The 24,259-nt window shown below is 40.6% G+C and overlaps 1 protein-coding gene across 5 annotated transcripts in view; it reads right to left on the bottom strand.

Annotated features, from left to right (window-relative positions):
* epha4l (eph receptor A4, like) overlaps nucleotides 1-24,259 on the bottom strand; it is a 66,211-nt gene that overhangs the window by 19,452 nt on the left and 22,500 nt on the right. For all 5 annotated transcript variants that reach the window (XM_028045047.1, XM_028045046.1, XM_028045048.1 and 2 more), the window contains exons 4-8: nucleotides 19,981-20,136; nucleotides 12,472-12,807; nucleotides 2,173-2,297; nucleotides 1,926-2,085; nucleotides 344-455 (exon numbers count right to left, since the gene is read on the bottom strand). In XM_028045047.1, coding sequence (XP_027900848.1) covers nucleotides 344-455; nucleotides 1,926-2,085; nucleotides 2,173-2,297; nucleotides 12,472-12,807; nucleotides 19,981-20,136 — 889 coding nt within the window. The remainder of the gene's footprint in view (nucleotides 1-343; nucleotides 456-1,925; nucleotides 2,086-2,172; nucleotides 2,298-12,471; nucleotides 12,808-19,980; nucleotides 20,137-24,259) is intronic.

The following is a 24,259-nucleotide window of genomic DNA, read 5'->3' on the forward strand; positions in this document are numbered from 1 at the left end:
TGATTACCACAGCTAGAAGGGAGATAGAGGGAGGGGAGGGGAGAACAACAAGGAAGGAGAGAAGTGGGGGATGGATGCAGGAGACAGGGAGTGAGGGGTCGCTGATTGCATCTCTTCAGCTGTCGGAGCTGTCAATCACGACTCCGGTGTGGCAAGTCATCACTCATCTGATGTGAGCCAGTTGTACAAGCTGCCTGGCGGTGTGGATGTGCGCATATTTGTGAATGACTTTCCTGACAGCTGCTTTTTCCGACCCCTGAGGAAGACATCCCTCAGCTGCAGGGAATGAGGAAGAGACAGAAAGCAGAAGGGATAGTGGAGGGGAAGAAGGGAAGACGCTCACCTTCGGCTGATGATGAAAGCGCTGATGAGGATAATCAGAAGGACCACGCTGCCCACCACAGACACCAGTAACACGGTGGAGTTTGCCCCGTCGCCTATAATGGGAGCTGGGACTGTGGCAAAAAGGATTTGAAGGGAGTGGAAGAAGGGAAAGAAAAGAGAAGTAGAAAGTGAGGAATGTTAGAGGGAGACAAAGAGAAAAGTCAACATCATTATGCTTGGCCGAGCTGCAATGCATCAAAGAGCTGCTGTGCATTGTGTGTTTGTCAAAGTAACTGATCTCCTCCTACATCCTCCCCTGTCGCTCCCCTATCCAGCACAGTGTTTGTTCCCCATGCATCCATTTTACAGTCCTCCCCACAAAATTGGCCGCTCCGCATGCTTCATTGGGAGACAATGATGGCCCATTAGGATGTGTGCTTGACCGTGTCATTATCATGTGCCGCTGTGCCTCTGCATCACAAAGAGGACACCTGGGTCTTTAGTGCACCTCTGTCACTTTAATTTAATGTACATGCAATGAATTTTACAAGGTGACGGTGAATGTTAGGAAATAGACAGTTATTTGGTTGGATTGAGTATGCAGAGTTACTGAAATAAAAGGCTCACTTTGATAAAACAGCAGCAAAGTCAAACTGATTTTATAGTTGTACAGAGAAGTGCAAGCAAATGTAACCACTTCAAGTGCTGATTTAGAGCATAATAAAATCAACAGATACATCAATAAAAAATGACTTACTCCAAGACAGAGATTTGCCCTGCCTAAACATCAGGGCCAATCTCTGATGTTTAGGCAGAAATTTGCCTAAACATCAGAGATTGGCTGTTTAAGTGATGTGGAAGTGACAATATGGCAACGTGTGGGAATGAAATTTGGGTAATAACTGACAAAGAGGCAAATCCTCCAGGAGTCCAACAGACTCCTCAGTTTACAAAAGTATTGCAGAGTCTAACCTAAGTTCAGTTTAGCCCAGCAGAAAATCTCCAACAGAATGATGGCTATGTTTTCAACACCCATGCATTTTCTGTAATAGTTTCATAGCAGCTAGACTGAGAAAACATTGTATAAATAGATACAAAATGCTAAAGAGCTTAAGTTATATTCAGAGCATCAACATCTAATGCTCTCCGTTAAGTGATAATCTACAGACTGGAATCTTAAAAATTCTAAATAACTTTCTGTGACTAACCAGTTATGTGGCTGTACTGTGGGACACTGTAATGGGTGACAGAAGCCAGCTCGGTGCAATTTGAGAAGCAGATGCCAAGTTCTGAACTGTAGCAGGCAAAAAGGTTACTAGGTTCTTCTATCTTAAAACCTCCAGTCTGAACCGTGGCTGGCTCAGACGCTGAGACATAAGTTGCCAGTCAGGTTCTGGGGAGCAACATAATTTATGTTTAATAGACAACAGATTATGATTAATCACTGAAATGATGAGGAGAAAACCTCATAAAAGATGCTATCAATGTGAGATTGTTCATAAAATTATGTGGCAACTGGCATGGTGCCCTGCCTGTTCTGCTCTATGACAGTGATGTCATCAAGACAAGTTGAGGAGAGGCTGCGCTGTTATGAGACTCACCGGAGTTAGTCATGAACTCAAAGGGTCCGCTAAATTCACCGTAGCCGGCGGCAGTCCGAGCACGCACATGAAACACATAAGAGGTGAGGGGGGTGAGGCCCTTGATGTCTGTGCTTCTGGATGATGTTTTTATGATGCGATAGCTTCTTTCGTTCTGGTCCTGAGGATGACAAAGAGACAGTCAGTTACTCAAAAGTTGCTTTTTTGAAACTTCGATGTGTGAAAATTCTCTCATAGCACCACTTACCTTTTCGTAATACTTGACCTCATACTCCAGGATGACACCATTGGACCTCTCTGGTGGCTGCCAGGCCAGTGAGATGGTGTGTCTGGTGATATCCTTTGCTTGGATGGAAGTTACTGGAGAAGGGGCTGATTAAAGAAAGAGAAAAAGAAAGTATAGTTTGCTGCTTTTGACTAGTTTAGCAAAGACAGAAGTAGTAGAAAATATATCAATCAAGTTTATTTGTGTAGCACAATTCAGCAACAAGGCAATTCAAAGTGCTTTACATCATGAAAATATAAAAACAGTACAAACACATCACATAGTCAAATATTGTGAAAACCCGTAACAAGTATTGGATTTTGTCAAGTGCCAGTGTTAAAAGTAATCAAAACACATCCAGTATGTTGGTCAATGTTCCATTTATTACAGTTCAAAAGCAATCTAAATCGGTGTTTATCATGCTAACAGTTTGCCAGATTACAGCTGGATGATTTTAGCAATTTAAAACATCTCATATGAAATGTAAATTTTTGAGGGATACAACTCTATTACTAGATTTTTACACTAAAACACAAACGTTGTTTTGTGCGTTTGCCATGGTCTGTAGTTTATTTACTTTTGTTCTAGTCAGTTGATGAGGTTGTTAATGTTTAAATAGTAAATAATAACCTGTTAAATATGTAAAAAAATAAATAAATAAAAGTACATATGTATATTATTTTACATATGTAGAATATGTAAAAAAAAATATTTAGTTTTTTTTTACACATTCTATATGTGAAAAAAACAAAATATATAGAATATGCAACCTGTTTACTGGTAAGATGTGTCTGTGGTGGCAGGACACATGTGCTCTGAGTTCATAGAAAACACAAGGAACTTCATTGTGTCATTAGTTTGGTTCTCTCACTATTTAATGAAAAAATGGTTGGACAAGTAAACCTAATGGATTTTTATTCCTTACAAAAAATATGCTTTGTTTATTAGTTTGTTTACTGTACGACAAAATACAACACATACTTGGCTTTGGGAAAGCATTTGGATTTTCCTGACCGTGTACGCCTGGTAGCTGTGCTGAATCAAACATAAACAAAGGGCTCTAGAGTCTGTCTGGAAACGTACCAAGACCACCTGCTGCAAACGGTCTCAGCACGGCTATTTCGGTCTGCCCCCTAATACATAAACAAACTGAAATAAGAGGATATGGGAACCAGAGTTTATTTTATATAAACTAAACACCTCATATGTGAAAACATGCTTAATATGTCAGTGTTTTCTTGACCAACGAGAGTCCAAGTTCCTACAAAAAAAGGTAATGTTGGCTGAGGCAGCCAGCTGTGTTGAGCTACCTCATAAGCTGCTACTTGTCAGGCCACTCTAAGTCTGAAAAGACTCTAAGTCTCTTTAAGTTGTTTTGGAATTATCCCACGACACCAATAATCAGAGAGATTTGTATAATCAGCAATTTAAAACAAGTCAACGTGAAAATATTCTATAGTGGCCATTACAGCTTTCGCAAGAAATTATAGTTAAGTTTGTTGCTATTTCTGCTTAGCGGTCTTTGCGTTTGCACACATCAGTGTAGGACGTAAATTGCATCACCTGTTTGAGAGCTCATGAAAATGTCTCCCCTGGCTACAGAATGAGAACAACAGAAACACAGAAATGTTCTATCATTGACACCGCCGCACAAATGACAGCCTGACGAGAAATCAATTTGCCCCACTGTTTAGAGTAGATGGCAGATTTAGAGTAGATTGATGAGTCACAGATGATCAGGCAGTTTGATACAGCCTTTAGCGTCCATCAAATTAGCTTTACCACATTAGCATGGTTGGTTTTTGACTGATAAAACTGCAACAGCCTTGACAACAGTTTCCTAAGAAAGTGTAAACATTTACCATCGGTTAATATTGTGGTGTGTCCTATGGATATAAAAATTTTCACTTGAGTTTTAAATTTCTAAAATCAGCAACGGATTTCTTAACTTTTCAACAATCTCTCCGTGACATGTTCTTACTACAGATAAGGAATTTATTACAGATGATAAATTGACAGAAACACATTCAAAAAAGTCTTATCTATCCCTTTAAGTCTAGTTTGCACAACACTTTTTAATCTTACCATTTCTCCTGCTGAGAAAGTCAAAGTTCAGGGCCAGACAATGATGCAATTGTTTTAATGCGTCTCTGAACTTGACTTACATTTAAAATTGGATGTGCAACACATGAAATGCCAAAGATGGAGTGTATTTCTGATCTAATGGTGTGATTCAATGAAACTGCCTAAGACACTTTTCCTAACTTCATTCATTGCAGATTGCCAGGTCACCCTGAGAAAACCTGCACAGCTACAAAGAGATTGAATAAAGTTAAATGAGCTCAACACCTTCATGTTTTTTTCTTGGCTTTAAACAGAGAAAATCAATTGGTTTTCATTAAAGCTCCAGTGTGTGATCTTATCTTAAGCTCTTTCTGCTGCAGCTGATAATGAGGCCATATTTCAAACAGCAGCACTGTCTGCGCATAGATGCCTTTAACACGTGAAGGTTAAAGCACAGATTACGGCCTACACTTGTTCCCTCCCCTCGGCGCATCATCGGCACACAAATCAAACCTTTATCTTCAGGAAGTGTGACAGGGCCAAAATTGGGTTATGCACACTCTCATTGATACAAAGGGGGATTTAGGGCTATGGGAGAGATGGTCTTGAAAGCAAGAGAAACTCTTAAGGACTCAGTTGGAATCAGACAAGAAGGAATGATAGATGATCTGCAGTGAGAAAAAGAAGAAAACGTCTCCAGCACTTTCGAGGAAAGCTAATTTATTTTCCACAGCAGCTAAAACAAAAACATGTCCACAAACTCCCAGGTAACCTCATGTCGGACATCTGTTCTTCAGGGTCCAAACAGGGGGAATCTTCGACCTCTGCCCCTTTGCGATTACTGTAACCTTACTCATTCCAGACCATCTGCCTTTTAAGAAATTACAGTGGGATGATTAATGAGGAGACCCCGATCCACCGATTATGATTGGATTATCTATGACACTATATACATTCTCATCACTTTGACTGGGGACTCCAGGGAGGAGAACCTTCAAGCTAAGCCTAACAAACCCCCTGCTTTTAGTCAGGGATTGAGTTCAAACGGGCCTGGAAATCAAGCACCAGCCATGGATTGGGTTTCATTGAGCTGAAGAAGCAGCAGCAGGAGGAGGGACGGGGTCGGGCAGACGGTTTGAGGTGGGTGGGTGTCTTGATGGAGATGGAGAGGGATGGAATTGCAGACATCACTTGGTAAAAGGATTAACCCAAGGTTCTGTCATCCTGTTGGCCTAATGTGTGGCGTCTCTGTTAAACAATTAGATGGCGGCCATTTGTATCCCTCCCAATCAATCTTACCCGGCAGCGAGAGGCAATTTAAAGGCCCTCATGGGGCTGACCGAGAATCCACTGAATCAGAAAGGAAACACCTGAGAGGTCGGGGGGCTTAATTCCCCAAAGATCATCCCAGCATCAATCTTTCCTCCAAAGATGACAGATATGGCGACGTAATCGTGTTCCGCTGCTCTTGTTGCACTTTTTATTTTTCCCCTGACCAATGTGAAGATAAAGATGAGTGATTTCCTGAGTGGTTTCCCTTCCAGGCTCCTCATCTGACTTTGCAGATCAGATGCAAACAAAATAATCTATCAAGGTTAAGTTTTATAGCATGTTGAGATAAATTAGACAAATAGATGTCAGAAAAGGAAAGTGACATAAAGTCAGATTTGAATTATTGTGAAGTCTTGTACAAAACATCGACATAGACACAATTATGGTCAAAACGGATATAAATGTCACATTAGTTTTGGCCTTTTAATAGATTATACAACCTTAGAAATGTTCCAAACTAGAATTGGTTGCACAAGTTTTAACATATTTAAAATGTTCTAAAATTCAGACAGGATCAAAATTATGCTCAAATATACAGAAACCTACTTAAATATTGATTCCTACAAACATACTTCCACACACTTTTCGTAGCTATGCTTCTGGCCTAAATCTAACTGGATATTTGTCCACGCTGCATAGCACAATTGGGGTTCATTGAAACAGACTGTTCTTCTGGCACAACCCCAACTTTTCAAACAATTACTCTACAAATATTTAACAGGGTTAAGGTCGGGGCTTTGAGAAGACTTGGGGAATCATAATGCAAGTCTTCCAACATCTGCCTGAGATCATGGTCCTCCTGAAACACTCATTTGTGTCTAAGTCTCATCTAACCCAAAATGTTACTCTTAGATGACAGGAAGTTCAGGATCACCTAAAGAATTATTAAGGCAAGGGAGCCATGAACTGGAAATTGTAAGAACGCAATCATCACTGTCAACAGCAAAGCTTTTTTTACCATCAGCATGGACTGAGATGCTAGATCCAGATCCAAATTCAGCACCTTTATGCTCGCCATAAATTTGCAGCTGCTCATATTGACGAGGCAAATCCTTTCCAGAATAAGGTTTCATGATCACAGGAGACAAAGACTGAACTTTCTGACCCCAGCGACAAGAAGTATCTTTGGATTAGTCGAGGTGAGGCATCCAAATCTGGGGACGCTCTACCACCTGTCAGGAATGGTAGTGGCAATGTCATGTTGTGGGGTTTTTTCTGCCAGTGGTACTGGTGATGTCCACAAAATGGATGGAATAATGAAAACAACATCTTCATTTTTCAACTTCAGATCAATTCATCAGCTAGAAACCTGAGACCGGGACACAGTTGAGTATTCACACATGAAAATTACCCCACAGTTTAAACATGAACTGGCTGTGGAATAAATAAAGCAGGGAAACATTAAGCTTCAGTAATGTCCGTGACATTTATTTTATTGAGTATTTATGGACTGTGACTAAAAGTAGACTCCCTGTCAGTAAACTAGCAACTTAGGTTGGACTGTGCTCTTTCTGTTAAAGCAATAGCTGAAATTGCGAGCCACATCAATGCCAGAACCTTATTAATAGCTACAAAATGTGTCTGTATGGTTTCTCTGCATCGTTTTAAGAGACGTTGAGCCAAATATTATTGAGGATTCATATATCTATGTTAAACTTCTAACCTGTGTAGATTTTAGAAATCTCACAATAAAACCAAATTCTTGTTTTTTATTCATTGAAGTTATATCCTTCCAACACATTATCAAACCTTAAAAAACCCAATGTTTGTAAACATCTGACAAGGACTGTGAATTTAAATAAATATTTTACCTGTGACTGTGTCTCGGAAGGACCGCATAAGACTTTAAAGCACCCAGTAGGTGAATTTACATATGTGGGCCAAAGCTGCAATTTGTTACTGCCTCCTGGAAGCGTGGGCAAACTGAGGCAGTTTAATAATAAGTCTTAGACGTAATGAATATTCACATCTCATTTCAGGATGGAACACTAGCACTACAGACAAACACCCACACACACACACACCTGCAACAAAAAGAAGGGCATCATTACTCATACAGACCACCCATGTACGTAAAATAATGACTAAAATCCTGACAGAGGTGCATTGAGTCAGGGTGTGATTTGTGTGAACACCTTCCCAAAGGAATCTGAAGGAAAAGCTGTCCTTTTTTTTATGGTTTTGAGGTTTTGTCTTGGCTTGTTACGTGAACGAGTTTGTCTTTGCAGTTGTGTTTGATGCAAAGTATTTGCCCTGCTCGGAGCAACTGCGGTGAACCCGAGCATTTGCAATAACAGCAGTTCAACATGAAAAGACACACACAGCCAAAGCTGTACATGTGGCCGCCAGATTGGAGCCCGGTCGCCAGATTCGAGTCGCTCAATTTCACTGCCAACGAAGAGAAATAGTCACGCAGGGAGCCGTTTTTTAGCAAGCAAAGAAGCCTGCTCCTGCTTACAGCGTTTCCCCTCCCCTTTGCTCCGATCCTGCACAAATAGAGTCTGCTTTCACCTCCCAAAACACATTTCCACATGTACGTCTGTCCGGTGCATTTGTGGAGATGGAAACTCTCGTCCATGTGGGCCGAAAGACTTGCCCACACACACATGTACTAATTCACTTTTAGGCACCTCAGCCTGCCAAGTATTTTGCATTAAGACATAAACATGTCTCTCTCTCACTCTTTCTTTTCCTTTTTTTCTCACACATAGAGTGCTTCATCCCATAAAGCAGGAGAAAACGTTCATTTACAGCCAGGGGTCAGTTCAAAGCGCAGACAACCCCTTGGCCCCTCCCGTTCTCCATGCAGTCTGAGTCAAAGGGTTACGTCCTGTTTGATTTACAACAGTGGAATTGTTCATGGCGACACACGGAATCTGACCTCCTCCAACACAAATCCAAGCTTGATCACAGATCTACGACTCCATTTGACTAGATTGGCTGCACCTTCTTCCAGTCCACCGTTCTGCAAACCCACAGGAGAGCCCACTCTTTCCAAGCTTTTTCTTTTCCAGCTGAAACCTAAACCTTTATAGGAAGGCGGTGGCGTGGGTGTCTTCACAGCACATATAAATCCCAATAAATCTATCATAATAACTGTGATCCACAATGTCTGGATGAGGCAAAGCCAATTGGGTGAGAGGGGCAGCAGATCACTGGGTGGATTACAGAGGCTGAAACCAGAACTACCAAAGCCCCTACTGAGCAGTAGGAGGAAGAAATCCAATCAGTCTTGAGCCCTTCACTTTTATGTGCACATAAATTACAAGATGCACATGGATGGAGACATTGTTCATCGTTAGCAATAGAGACACGACTGAGCCAAGGCAGCATGAGGCCCTAGGCTGAAATTCTTTCAGGGGCACACTTCCAGCTAAGCCCATCGGAACGAACGCAGACAAAGTTTAATATTTTGTTTTGTTGATCTGCATGTGGCTACAGTATGTACAAAAATAAATAAATCAATTAAAAAAATACAAAAACTGAAGTATCATTAATAACATTGTTGGGATGATGTTATACAGACCAAAAGAATTAGCTGTTATGTTAAAGGTGTTTTCACTACCCACATGAATATGCAAATGCAAAATAACAGTTACAGAAATGATTTAATTTTGCTTTCAGATCAATAAAGTATTTTTGAATTAGAATTTAAATCACAATGTGTTTTTAAAGGAATGTAGTTTGTGCAAAACATTCTAACTTAGGTTTGACTACTCTATAGATACTGGTACATGCATCTTTAATTCTATGGATTTTCTGCTTTGTAAAAACTCAATTTGCATATTTTCTAAAGAATTTTTTTTGGGTGAATCTCAAACTGTGTTATAAAGAATTACTTTAGAGTTTGAACTCGAAATGATGAAATATTTTCAAACTATGAAACGATCCTTTGGCGATACTGTCCTCTAACAAAGGATTTTTATATTCTGTCTTTCACTCTTTTATCACTGAATGTTGTTAGGGAATATCTCCATTAGCCAACTTTGTCAGCTGAACAGGACAACTCAAGAATGACTTCCCTTTTTACTTCAAAATAAGAGTCTCAAACATAGCTATAGCGAGTTAGCCTAGGAACACACATGCTAAAAGCATTTTGAAAACAGATCTCACTTTGCCAACAAGTATCAACAACTATGAAGGTGTTTAATTGTTATAACCTCTGTTTTAAACAACCTTCAAGGTTTTATACAACTGCTGCGTTTGCAGACTTGTTCTACATAAATTTAAGAGCTTATGGGGCCCCTAGGCCCAGTCGCATGTTTCTTCTGTAAGTTGGGTTGGCTCTAAATTTCGATGTTGCACGTCCACCTTTCAACAAATACACACCAAACACACAGACAGAGCTTCCAGCTGCAGCTTCGAACTCTTGTGAAATATGCACAAGCGAGGAGCCAAAGGCAACATCATCCATATCTTACAGCTTCGAGTCAGGAGATTAGCCTCCAGCAACCTCAGGGGGACTCTGCTCGGTGTGTGTTTTTGTGTGTTGCTGTGTCTTTGTATGAATTCATGTCTGAAAGAGCTCATTTAGGAGCTTTGGCACAACGGAGAATCCGTGTGACCAAACTGACATGCTAGTAAGTGCATTCGACCCTGGACTCTAGGGTACGCTCCATTACGGCTCCCACATATGCTTGTCTGGCAGGAATCGCTGCTCTTCCCACAAGCTGCACATCCATTCAATGCTGTCTTCTGGATCCCATCTGATAAATCAAGCCACTGTGTCCTTAAATTGTTGAACCAGGCTCTATTGGAGGCGTTCACTTTTCCCATGGAGGGAAATTAGAAATAAAAAAGACACAAAAAGGCCCTGTGTTTGCCACCCAAGAGCAGAGTAGTAAAGCAAGCCAAGGTAATGGTTGGCAATGGAGACAAAGAGGAAAGATCAAAGGCTGTAAAAATCCATTTGCACAACAACAGGTAACAGAATGACTAAATGACAAAACAACAGAAGGCTCTGAATGCATCCTCAGGCTGAAGGACTCCTCTAGCTCTGTATTCATAGCTTTATTCTACAGGAATAATTAGAAACATTTACACAAATACACCAACATTTGTAATGAATCCTACAGATCAATAGAAGTCATCTAATTCATTAACACCACAGCTAAAGGTAGCCCAGTGCCCCTATCTTCAGCCTAGGTTTCTGAAGCCTAATTATGCAAAACTCCAGTCAAATACTGCAGAAAATAATTTCCAACTGCTTAGTCTATCAGCCCACAGTAATAAACCGGGTGCTGCCGAAGCTACTCACCACTTTAGTAAACACATTTTCACATGTAGATCGTCACCATGAAAGCAAAAGTAAAAATAAGTAAGACTCTGACAGCTTCTCAATTCTATAACACACTCGCACACAGAAAAGCCAAAAAAAGCTCTGTGGATTTTGAGGTTTGCATGAAGCAGACCTACATAAATTACAAAACGTTGTCAAGTGAGAGAACATCATGTTGGTAATAAAACTGCTGGGTTTTTTTTTTGCGTAGGAACTTGTGGCAAAGCCAGAAAATTTTCATAGGTGTGGCCAGGCAGGCAACATTGCTCGCTCAGCGGTGGCCACCGTGGCCCATGGAAACAACCAATGACTTGGCAGGGATGGCTGCAGAGCGAGCCAACGCTGCGTCCCTGCTAGGAACAAAGCTGAACTAATGGCCTTGTTTAAAATAAGGAACCATCAATAAGCAACATGTGTTTTTTTTATGATAACCAGGAAAGGCCATGTATCATACGTTCCTTCCTTTTCAACAGACAACCAAAAGTTAGGCTGTGTGCAAGAAAAATAAATGGCGGTCCTGGATTGGCTGCTTTGCACACGCCACCCAATTGCGTGCAATGCAGCGTTGTGCCTGGTTATTTCAGCTTGCATTTTACTTTTGAATATTAACAGAGCTTTTTCGTGAATATAAAAATACAAACAAACAAAAAATGGGTTTCCCACAAATTACTAGGAGCTACCTTCCTTACTAAAATCCTTGAACAGGCGAGGGTCCACTGCACTCCAAAACATTTGCTTGAGTGATGGCAGGAAAAGTTGGAGGACATTCCACATAGCAATGCTTCAGGTTGGGCTGAGAACAAATGTATTCCAAACTTTTTTTATTTAATTTTTTGTAAAATTGGTGAAAACCAACTCAATCATTATATTTCCACCTAACAATTACATGGTGCTTCATGTCAGACTTTCACATATAATTCAGTGAAGTTTGCAGTTGCAACATCACAAAATGTGAATAAACATCAAGAGATATGAATACTTTTGGAAAGGCGCACTATTATCTTGTAGTCAATTCATAGCATCTGAAGACCAGCAGTCGGCTGCCTTACTTAAATTGGTTTGTTCTCTTGTCTTTCCCATTTTGCAGAGTGCCGCTGAACCATTACCCACTAAATAACATTCTATTTATTCTTCAGGGAAGCAGGAAGTTTTGGATTACAAATAAAAGCTCCTCAACACTGATCAACTTAAAATTAAAAAATAAAAATGTTTTAGTTACTCTTAATTTATCACTCACTTTGTAAAAAAAATTAATTAATTGATAAATAATAAAAAATTATTTATTATTACAAATATTCTTTGTGTTGAAATAAAAACAATACTAGTTTTTAATAGAAGGTTTTGCACATTTTTACCAGAGGTACTAATTTGAAAGGTGTTATACATGAATGAAGAGTTAAATCCCTGATTACTCATTTCTATCTTTACAAAGGAATATTTTTTAATATTGCTAAATAAGACATAATTTTTTCCATAGGAAAACCATACTTTTAATAAACCCTAGCAATCACAATCACCTTTTTGCAAACTGGTTTCTGGTTTAACAGAAACCAGGCACACTTTATGTGTTGTGTCACCCACAATCAGCCAATCATTGCTCCTCTTACCAGCCTGGTTGGTGGTGACGGTCACAGACACCGCCTGCTCCGGCCCTGGGCTCTGAGGGGAGACGCCGTTCACTGCCCACACCTCGAAGGTGTAGTTGGTGTGCGCCTGCAGCTCGTTGATGGACACCCTGGTCCCCTTCAGGCTCAGCTGCTGAGGGCTGAAGTGAACGCCGTTGCCGCAGGGCTGGCAGCGGCGGCCGTCGGGCCCGCAGCGCTTACACACAACGTTGTACGTCAGGTCCTGGCGGCCCCCAGAGCTCCGAGGAGGGCTCCATTCCAGGTTTACGGAGGTCTCGTTCACATTTGAGATGAGGTGGAGGGGTGCGGTCGGAGGGCCTGGGGAGGGATAGAAATCACATTGGCAACAGCGGGAGAGAATAATAACTTGTGAATCAACAGTGGATGAGATTAGAAGATTAAAACAGTTATATCTTTCAGTAAAGACTTCAGAGATCTCATTCCCCTCTGGGTTTGTCAGTCAATTCTCTCCACACATATACATATGGCCGAGATGTAAATGCATAATTGACAGGGTTGTCCCTTTAATGGGAGCTCAGGCTTCTTGAATTCCCTTTTAATGTCCTGTCCATTACAGCTGGAGAAGATCCAATTTCCCCTCAGTTAGTTTAGAATGTTAACTGAAATCCAATAGGGCAGCAGAGCCCCGTTCAGATCCAAAAGCTGAAGGTGGCGAGTGCCTGGGATTTATTTGGTTTTGCTCCTGCTCCATGACCTTAGACAAAGTCAAAGTTGCTACTATAATGAATGTCTATGTGCGGTTTGAGCCTCGTAAAAACAGCTAGTGTTTCTAAGTGATGCAAACTCTCCAGCTCATCACTTCCACTTTACATGTCAGCTCTGTTGTGAGTAATGCGTTTGTTTTTTGTTTTTTTGTTTTGTTCATAACACTATCAAACAGCAGTAATTGACTTAACTCTGCCTTTCTCCGTCTGCCTCTGCCTCTGTTTTCCCTGGCTGACTCGCGCTCCCTTTAACCAATGAAGCGCACGCGAGTGAGCTCGAGATCGATGCGGGGTGAAATATGAAAGCTAGTCAGTACGCTGATGAATCGTTTCACAGCGGAAATTAATTATCAGTGTTATTTTTGGAGGAGCAGAGCGGCGATGAGTGATTTCACAGAGACACCGGCAGCGGAGGAGAGGACAGGAAGTGCAGGAAGAGGAGCTCCTTTGTAAGGAGAAGAGTTCACACTCGCATTCAGTCACTGAAAACAGTGGCTTGTTTTATTTTTAGAAAAACAACATTCTCGTTCAGCAGAGGTAGAAACCTGGGATAAGCATTAAGTAGTAAATCTATTTAACCCTGCTATATATAAAGAAAACTGGAAATGAGACAAAATGCAAAGTGTGCAGAAATTAGGCAGGTTAAGGTGTAAAAGAAGGTGAGTTCCTTCTAGATTTTGATATAATTTGCCACCATCTACTTGGTTCCAAACCTCCAGGGAGGAACACTGAAATTTAGGAGGAACCCCAGCTGGTATGGGTTTACAGTTCAGTTCCTGTATTCACTCTGTAGGCTGCATTAGTTACCCAAGTTGAATCTTTTTCTTAGACAAAAATAAATAACATTTATCAATTACTTTTAAATTACGGAACCCTTAGGTGGTTTCTACAGTTATTGATTTAAGTGTTGCAGATATTCAATTAGCCTTTATAGGCCTATGGCCACAGATCTCGTAAAGGTCTTCACATCCTGGAATTGTAAATGCAATCTGACTGAACTTGAGCTATTTCACAAAGAACAAATGACACAAAGTTTAGATGAGCACGTAAAGACACCGTCTAAAAGTAAAAACTGTACATTTGAACTGTCTCATGAAATTACAAAAGACGCTTTAACTCTTCACAAAAGCATGACTGGAAAAAGAAGTGAACTTGATCAAAGAAGAATAACCATCGATGACGTTAATGATGAAGTTTTGCTGCATGAAAGGAGAAAGCCTTCATCCATGAAGCAACATCTGAGAAATGTACTTTTAGAGAATATTCTCTAGATGTACGGATGTTAGTCGTCTATCATGTCAACATTTTGTGAATGTGTTTCTGGTAAACGTGCAATATGGAGCGAAAAGCTGAGAAGAATGAGATGAAAACGCACAGAAGGAGAAGACAAACACTGTCTGTTCATCTAAAAAGAAGAAATGAGCCTTAACAACTTGAAAGGAGCAGCTCTGAATGGAAGGATTACAGCAATGAGGAACAGGAAATAGACCGAGAAGAGCGGCCTGTCTGGGTGCACAAGCTGGAAGGATGTAGACCGTTAATATTAGCAACATTCAATTTCCCCTCTCACAACTGCAGCCTACAATGAAAATCTATTAATAAATTCCCATTAAAAACTGTGACAAAGCGACCCCTTTTTGTCTGCTGCTCCTGACTCTCCTTCCCTCTGTTACTCTTTCACCTCATTTCCCCCATAAGCGCCTCAGACAATGAGAACAAGTTAAACATGAGGCGTCCATACGATGTTTCCAACAGAAACTGTCCCACTGCCCTAATGTGTTTTTCAGAGCTCTGTGTTTAACTAATACTCACTGTGGAAACGTATCACTAAAGAAGCTTAGAACTTATAATCAGGGAACAAACTGGTAGGGATGTGTTTATTCATATCACAGAGATTGTTTGTTGCCATGGCAAACATGACAACACTGTTGTGTAACTTTCATGACTCTATAAAGTCTTAAACACCATGTCAGAATTTCTAATTTTATTTTATACACACCTATACGCACGCACACACATGCCCACAGACACAGCACCTTTGGCAGTACCTGTCGCTCTCTGTGAATGCACCAGTGGGAGCGTGGGAGAGCCGTCGGCTGTGACTGACACCCGGTAATTAATCCTGGGAGAGAGAACTGGGCCACTGTGCTTCCAAAACCTTCTCTAAATGTTCGGAAAGTTTTATCCCAAAAACGCATTTTCCTTCTCGTTTATGGGCTGGTTAACGTGTTTGATTTTTCTTTGTCATGTTTTTTCAATTGCCCTTCCAATCTAAAATCCTTTCTACAAACGCCTATCCTCTCAACAGCATCGCCTTCTTGCAGCTCTCTGTCTTTCTGTTTCTCTTTATCAGTAATTGTTAGTATTGCATGTGTTGAGTGTTGAGCAGGGCTGAGTTAGAGAGTCGGCTAAATTGGCCGGAGCATCGACCCCGCTATTACAATCCGGCTGGGGTTCATTCAGCGCCCACTCCTCCCGCCTCCCTTGAGTCCTTCCAGTTTATGTTCATTCCCCTCTCCACTCCTCCCTCTTACTCTACAAAGCAGCGACTAAGAAAACTTAGGAAAAATCCGAGAAACACATCAGGGTTTCAAAGAATCCCGAAACAGAAAAAAAATCCCTCCATTTAACCTGAACACGGTCGAGCAGCTAGCTCTTGGGGACGTCCTTCTCTGGTCATTATTACTATTGTGTAGCACATGTTTGCTCACTCAGCTGCAGTTGATCACCAGGAATGACCATTTTCCCACTATTTTAATGACTTTAATGTTGCTATCTGAAATGGATAGATTGACATGCATTTAAAATGTTTTTCGCATTTTTTCGTCCATGAGAAACAATGCCATCCACCAAAATGAACAGGCAGTGCAAGAGTATCAGTAAAACAATCAAATCTTGCTCAGGTGTGGAGAATTTGTCAACGTAGAAACTACTGGACATGTACTCCACAGATTTTAGCTTCTTGAAAATGCAGAGACTGCAGCAAAAGGTTAATATAGAAAATGCTGGCTCAGGAAAGCTTAAAGCAAATCTACACCGGACATGTAGCGTTCCTGTTTATATCTATCACATAAATTACCAATAAAACATGTAGAAGGTGGCTGGAACATGACAATTACGGACAGGTTTAAGGGTTCAAAGAGCAATTGAACTTTCACCAGATTCTTTTAAACCCTGATGTGTTTTAGCTAAAATAAAACAAGAAGCAAAACAATTATCTAAAATGCTGAGTCACGATGAACCAAAAGAACAAAAATAAAACAAGAACACCAGAGCAAGTCAACGTAATTGCCACAGAAAGGCTCCACTGTTCTATTTGGTCATGTAATTTTTTTCATCATGCCAGCCATTTCGCAGGTCAGGCTAAAGAGTGGGATTTAAAGAACTGGAGGAAGATTCATATGTGATCTGGAAGACAATTGTGATCACATACAGCGGCCATTACCGGCCTATCAAAACAACAGTCACAGCCGACACGAAGAGGAGCAACACGGGTGTTAACAGCTAGAGTACAGCTGAGGTAACACAAACAATCTCACTATAAGAGAATTACACGACATCCAACTTTAACAGTCGTCTTCCAGTGATAAACTGAGAACCAAGACCTGTGAAAAGCATTTTCAGTCTGCCCCCCAAACCTCCCTCACACACACGCACCCCTCCCACACACACACATACAAATATGTGTTTCCCATTTACCAGAGATGCTGGTTCATGTTCCAGGCTGACCTTCAGCAAACCAAACTGGGAGATCATTTCAATAGATTTTTTTTTCTGCTCTGTTCGTGACTCTGAGTAGATTTTGAGAGAAAGAGAAACCGAATGAAAACAAGATCCCGATGGATGCTGCGTGAGTGACAGTCGTAATTACAGAGCTCCATCATGTGGGTTAAAAGTTAGAGGAAAAAAAAAAACGCAGAGGAAAGAAAAAAAAATAGCAGTCGACAGACAGGGTGAAAGTTCAGAGATCAAATGTTGACCGGCCGACGGGGAGCGGCAAAGGTCGCTCTGGGAGCCGGGCTAATGTTCAGTTCCTATTCGCCGAGTTAGGAATGTCGCGGAGGTGATGATGCTGGGTCTTATGAAATCAGCCAAGTAATAAGCTTCGACAGCTGTTGCTTGCAGCAGTCACCGCGAGATTGCACCCTGACTAACAAGACAATGAGGATGACCTCCCAGCTCGTCCATTTAAACGAAGCCAGTATTGTAGTAAAAATAGTGAGAAAATTTAGAATTTATATATTGCACTGTCTATTCAGTGCACACAGACAGCCCATGATAAAAAAAATTATAAAATGCATTAAATGCTTCTGATAGAATAATCTCCAACTGAGTTATAAAGAAATTCAACATTTAATCCCTTTTAACAATCCTTTTAAACTAGTGGTTGATTTGTTTTAGGTTAATCAGAGCTTTTAGGAACCTTAAAATAGTAATACATGATTTTCTGTTACACTGAGGTGTTATTATTGTATTACAAAATGCAGCTGCTGGTCACTCGGCTCAATGAGGACCCTTATTTATCTTGCCACCACCTGAAGCGGTGATGGCAAGTACAGGGAGGTAAGAACTCACCCAACAAACATCAGACCCTATCTGCTGAATGTGATAACCTGATTTAAAAAAAAAAAACTGTCACTCGTTTTCTGAACTCCAATAGGACTTTAACTGGAACTGTGTACTTTAGTCAGATTAGAGAAATAACACTCCAAGTGGAATGTATAAATGTGAGAAAAAGCACCTTTATGTCCACTGCTAAGTATAGAGGAGGATCTGTGTTGACGATTTTTCTTAAATTTTTCTTAAGTTTAATAAAAACAGCTTTTTAAAAAGTAAAAAACAGGACATTTTAAAGAGCATTCTGAAAAGTGGGCCATCATTTGATGTTTCATAAGGGTAAGTATCCAAAACATATAGCCAAACCAAAACAGATGCTCTCTCTCTATGTTCTAACTAATGGGCATGTTGCAAAATGGGATTAAAAGGAATGCCAATATGATTTTTTTCATAATATGTAATATTAACCACTGAATAAATCTACTCAAATCAAAGTTAGGATTTTCCTAAACATTTTAGTGTGTGATATTATGCTGCTGCAACAACACATCTTTACCAGGGTGGAGAATAAAATAGTCTATGTCTAATACATCAAAGAACTAAACAGAATCTCAGGTTAACATCTGTAAGTAAAAACATCATTTTCAGAGCAGATACTTAAAATGAGAACAACTCAGGTTTTCTTTAGGGAATTTATAAACAGCACGTCCTTATTTCTATTACAGGAAGCTGAATGTCCAGAAGGAGCTTTAGCTGTTGAAAACAATATTGCCTGCTGTAAAGTGGCCTATTTCAACAGGAAACAAGAAACAGCTTTAATAGGTTTAGAGACAAATACCAACCATAAATCATTCGTCTGCTAACCAAATTGGGTATATTGCTTGAATAACAGTGCAATTTAATATATCAGGAATAGCATAGAACTTTACATTCTCATTACAGTCTGAAGTTATTTAGAGGTTATCATTCTGAGAATCACCTATGTTTATTAGTGTAGCTGGCTCATCATATGTGTGATTAAACAATAAAAAACAAACATCAGTGTTATTTCACTATGCCTAAGACTTCTTTATGCTTTTCTTCTTCAGTCCAAATATGTTTTTCAACATAGAGTTTCTGTGGTTGAAAGGCCTTTTAATGAGAAACCAGAAAAAATGCAAAAGAGTTTTCTCTCACAACTGGGAACACAGAGTGGCATAGCTCTGCCCCTCCCCCTCCTGCTGCTGCACATTTCCAGTCAAGTGGCCAAAAGATGACTACTGCACTTTTCCCTACTTTACAAGAAACACTAATCCTGCTGCTTAGATATCCTTTCACTTCAAAAGACATTATTAGAGGAACACCACGTTACGGTTTAATCCAGGAAACATTGCTTTTAAGGCTCTTTCCCAATTGATAGCCTCACTAATTAACGAGTTAATAGTCTTGTTATAAATGTGTTAATCAATAAAGAAAAGAACAGCAAAAGCAGATAAGTTAGTACTGCTCACTTAAGAGTGTTTAAACTACATTTCTGATTATGTTGCTTAAGTATCAAAATGAAAATAAAAATCTAAATGTAAAAGCAATGCTATACAGTTTCTTACATTTTGTGTACATCCCTGGATACCATGAAATTGTGGTATTTTATTCACCTTTTGCTCATAATTAATAAATAATAAAATGCCCCGGATTTTAAAAGCATATAGCTTGCATTTTTCCCCCAAAAAAACTAGGGACTTGTTTATTAAGAAGATTTTCACAATTTGTTCTGTTACAGTTACAAACTTTTAAAAACCAAGAGAAAAATGAACACATAATAAGAAATGTCACACTGAGCATATTTCTTTCCTCGTGTATTTCGTTTTTAGCACATTTACTGCCCCATCTGACTGTTTCACCAACTTTATTTTTACCACCTCCTGGAAACATTCAACCTCTAGTGTTTTCACTGTCCACTGCTCTTTAACAGTGAGGTGTAACAGTTTATGCCATAATTAGTTCTTCATGTCACCATGACTGATCATTATGTGCCACCTGTATCCAGTAGACACCTATTAAAGCATCAGCAGCTGGTTTAATGTTTGTGCAGGATGATTAGTGTGTGTGTGCAACGGGCTGCTTTTCTATGAAAGGGTAAGGTTGATAATACAGCTTAGCAGTGCATGCTAGAAAGATGTTCTAAGCTGTAATAAAGAAATGTAAAATTATGGAATACAGGTGTACTTACGGGTGCAGGGCATTGATGCTGGGTCTGTTTCCGAGCGGAAGAATCCCTTGTCACAGGCACAAGAGGTGGAGCCCTCCCTCACGGAGTAACTGTGGAGCGGACACTTGGAGCAGGAGCCATCAGTGGCCAGAGCACGGTAGTAACCGATTTTACAGGCTGGAAGATAACAAGGAGGAAAGGAAGCTTGGGTTAAATGTGATCTGCATCAGCATGCAAAATGTTCAGCGAACATTTGAGTTTTCTTTATATAAAAGATAAATACAAAAAGAATATTGGGGATATGAATACCCAAAGCAAGAAGCACAAATGGGTAAGAAAAATCACCTAGAATGCAATAAATCCTTTAATGAAGCCATCTGTCAGTTGCTGCATTTGACATTTCACCGTAAAAGAGGACATAATTGTTTTTGCTCTATGTAATCTGAGAGGCTGACAGAAGCTGTTTTCCAATGAAGGACATGTAGGGAACATACTGATCTTTGCCATTTTCTGTCAATTTAACAATTTTTTTCCTCTCTCTCGTTTCACCTTTCTCATTAATCTCTATTCTGGTATCAGAAAACAAGAGAACTGCGGTATTGGTTGCAATATTCTCTGACAGAAAATAGAAGCTCAAATAACCATCTTTTGACGCTCTTGCACAACCCTAAACGAAGCTACAGCAAGACTTGGCACTGCAATGGAACACAAGACTGTGGCATTTCAGACAACTTAACAAGCAAATGCCACCACACTTGGCACAGTAGGGGTTCTGTCACTCTCACAGGGCTGCTTTTATTCAGCTGGAGTCCAAATACACACCTACATACACCTCAATCTAAAACGGTAACCAAAGTGACACTTTTCCTACTTTTGGTGACAGTGCTTGGCTTTCTTTTGAGCGACAGTTTGATTGGAGGTCTCGTCTTTCAAGGAGTTTCTCCTTTGTCTATCTGTTTCTGTAATGGCCGGGGGAAACCTGGCAGGGTTATATTTCACCCCCTGAGCGCTGAACCAGAAGAGGAGGACAAAGGAGCAATTCTGGAAGAGGCGCTTCGCAGACAGTGGCAACACTGATTGGACCAAATAAGCTGTCATTCAGGGAGGTTGGCATGTTCTTGTCAATTGGAGAGTAATGGTATGGTAGCTGGGGTGTTGGTAGTGTTATGTTAAAACTGGTGCGATGTGTGTGTTAGTACCCATCTTATCATGGAGCATAAAGAACCAATGAATTCATGTTACATTTCGGTTATTAACTTATACACTTACAATGATCCAGAATAACTTTATAATCACCTGACTGATATTGAGTTGGTCACTGTTTAGCCCTGACCCAACCTGGCCATTGACTTTCTATGCAATTCCACTTGATTTTCATCTCCCTGTTCCGTCTGGGATTTCTCCCAATGAATTGGATTTCTCTCATTGAATTTCAACCAGGCCAATCAACAAACAAGAGGAGTTGTTATGAATAATGATGCCTATTTTCTGTATTGTTTTAGAATTGTAGTCTGTTCATGGTTGTAGTTTGGCAGCTTTGAAAAATTTTATCAGCATTAAGCCATCCTGTTTGGCTCCGCACTTCTGTCTTTGCATTTTGAGGATAGTTGTTCCCAGCAAACTATCCTTCTGGTGAGCTTCATTGAGATGGTGCACTACATACATCATAGCCAAACATTAGCAGTTGGATAAAAACAGAACCAATTGCTTAAAACTTCAACAGTGCCAACACCTCCAGCAAGCAATCATTTCACAATAGCCCAGTGTCCAGATCCTCTGCACAAAAGTAAAGTGACATGACTTTTGTGCATTCGCCTTCCTTGGTGGCCTGTTGCACAAATACTTGATTTGATTATGATCTGGGGAATGTGGAGGGGAAATAAATACTTAAGCATCATTGGTGTGCTTCTAAAACCATTCTTGAGCCTTCCTTAACTGTTACACTGCCCAGTTCTGATGCTCACATGCCCATTGTTTGAGCTTTTAAATGGTCATCCTAACTAGTCTGCATCTTGCTGCTGGTTCACCACTGTTTCTTCCTTGAACAACTTTTGTTAGATACTAATGGTAGTTTTGGAGCTACTTGGACTCAGAAGTCTTGCCATCACCATGTAGCATTTGTGATGCTCATATAAATCCTTACACTTATTCTTCCTGCTTTAAGAGCAAATTGAGGACAAAATGTTTTCTAGTTGCCTAATTTAAGTAAACCTACCAAAAGGTTACATACTCTGAGGTATTCAATTCACCTTTTACTGGTCATAATGTTATGCCATAACAGTGTTTGTCTGTACCCCTTTAGTTGAAATGGCTCACAACCAATCCAGATCTCAAAGTATGTTTCTGATGGTTTCCACACCGCAGCCATAAATACATCAGAGGTTTCTACATAAATTCAAGTAACTCCCCCATGTGTTAACCACACTAGAAATTAAATCAGCAAACGTGCACCACAGCAATGAGAAAGTCCAAGAAAAACTCTCATTCCACCAAGCAGCCAACACATTCACATATACAAACAGCTGAGGAAACCCTCCATAAGCCCACTAAAATACCGGAAAATCCCTCTATTGTAAACGTAATAAACTCTTTGCCTCGCAGACTCTGCTCTGGAGCAGCTGGATTAGCGTACCAGAACGTCAACCGAGTGGGGCTAGCTGATACCTGCTGAGTCATTCTTTGTCGGTTTCCATTCACTCAATCAGGGCTAAATCCCTGCCGCTTCACTCACTAACGCTAAGCTACGGCCTCATTGACTGCAGCCTGCAGGGGTGAGTGAAGCCTCTTCTTTTCTTCACAGTTTCACAAACAAAGAGAGTACAGATTAGTCAGGAGGTGCGTTCAGTTATCTCTGTATCTTTGAGGGAATCTCTCAAACCTCTGGAGACAGAAGAACAGCAGGATTTTGGGTGTTGTTTTAAGCGGTTTTGACCACCTCAAGTGACAAAATGCAAAGTTGCATTAGGGATAGGCACTTGTTCGCTGACCAGGAAAGTGTCTGGAGTTTAGAGTGGGGTCAACTGGTTGTGTTTGATGCTAAAAGCTGGAGGGAGAGTTAATTGAGTCCCAAACTTCATGGTCTTTATTGCAGAGTATCTTTAAAGCCTAAGAAACCACCTAAGATTGGGGTACCTCCAACTATGCACAATTCATAAGACACTTGCATGTCAATTATTAAGCCATCCCAGGTTGTCTTCAGAGTGCCCACAGGCCATCCCAAAATTTTCTGTGAAAATCCAGACCCACAGAGATGTGCTGGCATCTTCATCTGCACTCTCAAACATTGGAGTTTTAGAGCATATGTCTGAAAAACATGAGGACTTGTTTATAGCACCAACTGCCCTAAAGAAAGGAATGACAGAGGAAAAAAAGAGGTCGATATCCAAGTAAAGCTGGGGAATTTGCTTCTTATTAGGAGCATGAGAGTGTGTCTAAGGGGAGAAACCACAGCAGTGGGTGGTCTGAGATTCCCCCTTAAGACTCTCTGGATTTATCACTGTCCGGGCCAGCCATGGCAAACCCTCACTCAGCCGCAAATACAGACACACTTGAACACGTGTGTTTAGTTTTTAAGGGAGATGGGATAAGATCCCTCATCGTATCCTTTTTGTAAAGCTTGCAAAAGTCGAAACCAATTTTTCCACACCGTCTTCGATACTGTTTCCCTTTTTGCCCCTGTCACTCTCTAGCTCTTCTTTAGTATTTTTTTCTGACTCTCCCTCCGCCTTCTATCTCTTTCTCCCGCTCTCCTTGGCATTCTCTCGGCAGGCCTCCTTTCAGACAGAAAGGGGTTTGTCAGGTGCCAAATCCTCGAGCTCAGAGATCAAAGGCAGACAAAGACACTGGTGACTTACTGTTCTATTCTGGAAACGCTGGAAAAAAATGGAATCCCTCATAGACAGGGGCATCGTATTCTTCCTCTATTCTCTCCCTGCAGATCATTCTCTCATTCAGTCCTCTTCTCTGGCTTTAGTCTTTCCCCCTCTTTTGTCAGTCTTTCTCCTGCCCAATCCTCATTCCTGTTGTCTCCAAGCTAAAGCCCGTTTAGAGGAGAGGGATGACAAGGGAGGGGAGGGGAGGGAGCTAATGAGTAGTTTTGCAAGTGTGGTGGGGATTCCTCTGGCTGAATTGGTTGCAGTGTATGTATGGGGGCAGGAAAATCTGTTCACAACAAAGCAATCAACACAACCATCGACAAAAATAAGAGTGTTTAAAAAAGCTACTGATGCTACGATCGCAACCCACATGTATGCCAACTGAAGTTTTCTTCAGAGTGGCAACAACCCACACAACAGGCTTT

Source organism: Xiphophorus couchianus, chromosome 18 (genome assembly GCF_001444195.1).
Source record: "Xiphophorus couchianus chromosome 18, X_couchianus-1.0, whole genome shotgun sequence".
Taxonomy (NCBI): Eukaryota; Metazoa; Chordata; class Actinopteri; order Cyprinodontiformes; family Poeciliidae; genus Xiphophorus; species Xiphophorus couchianus.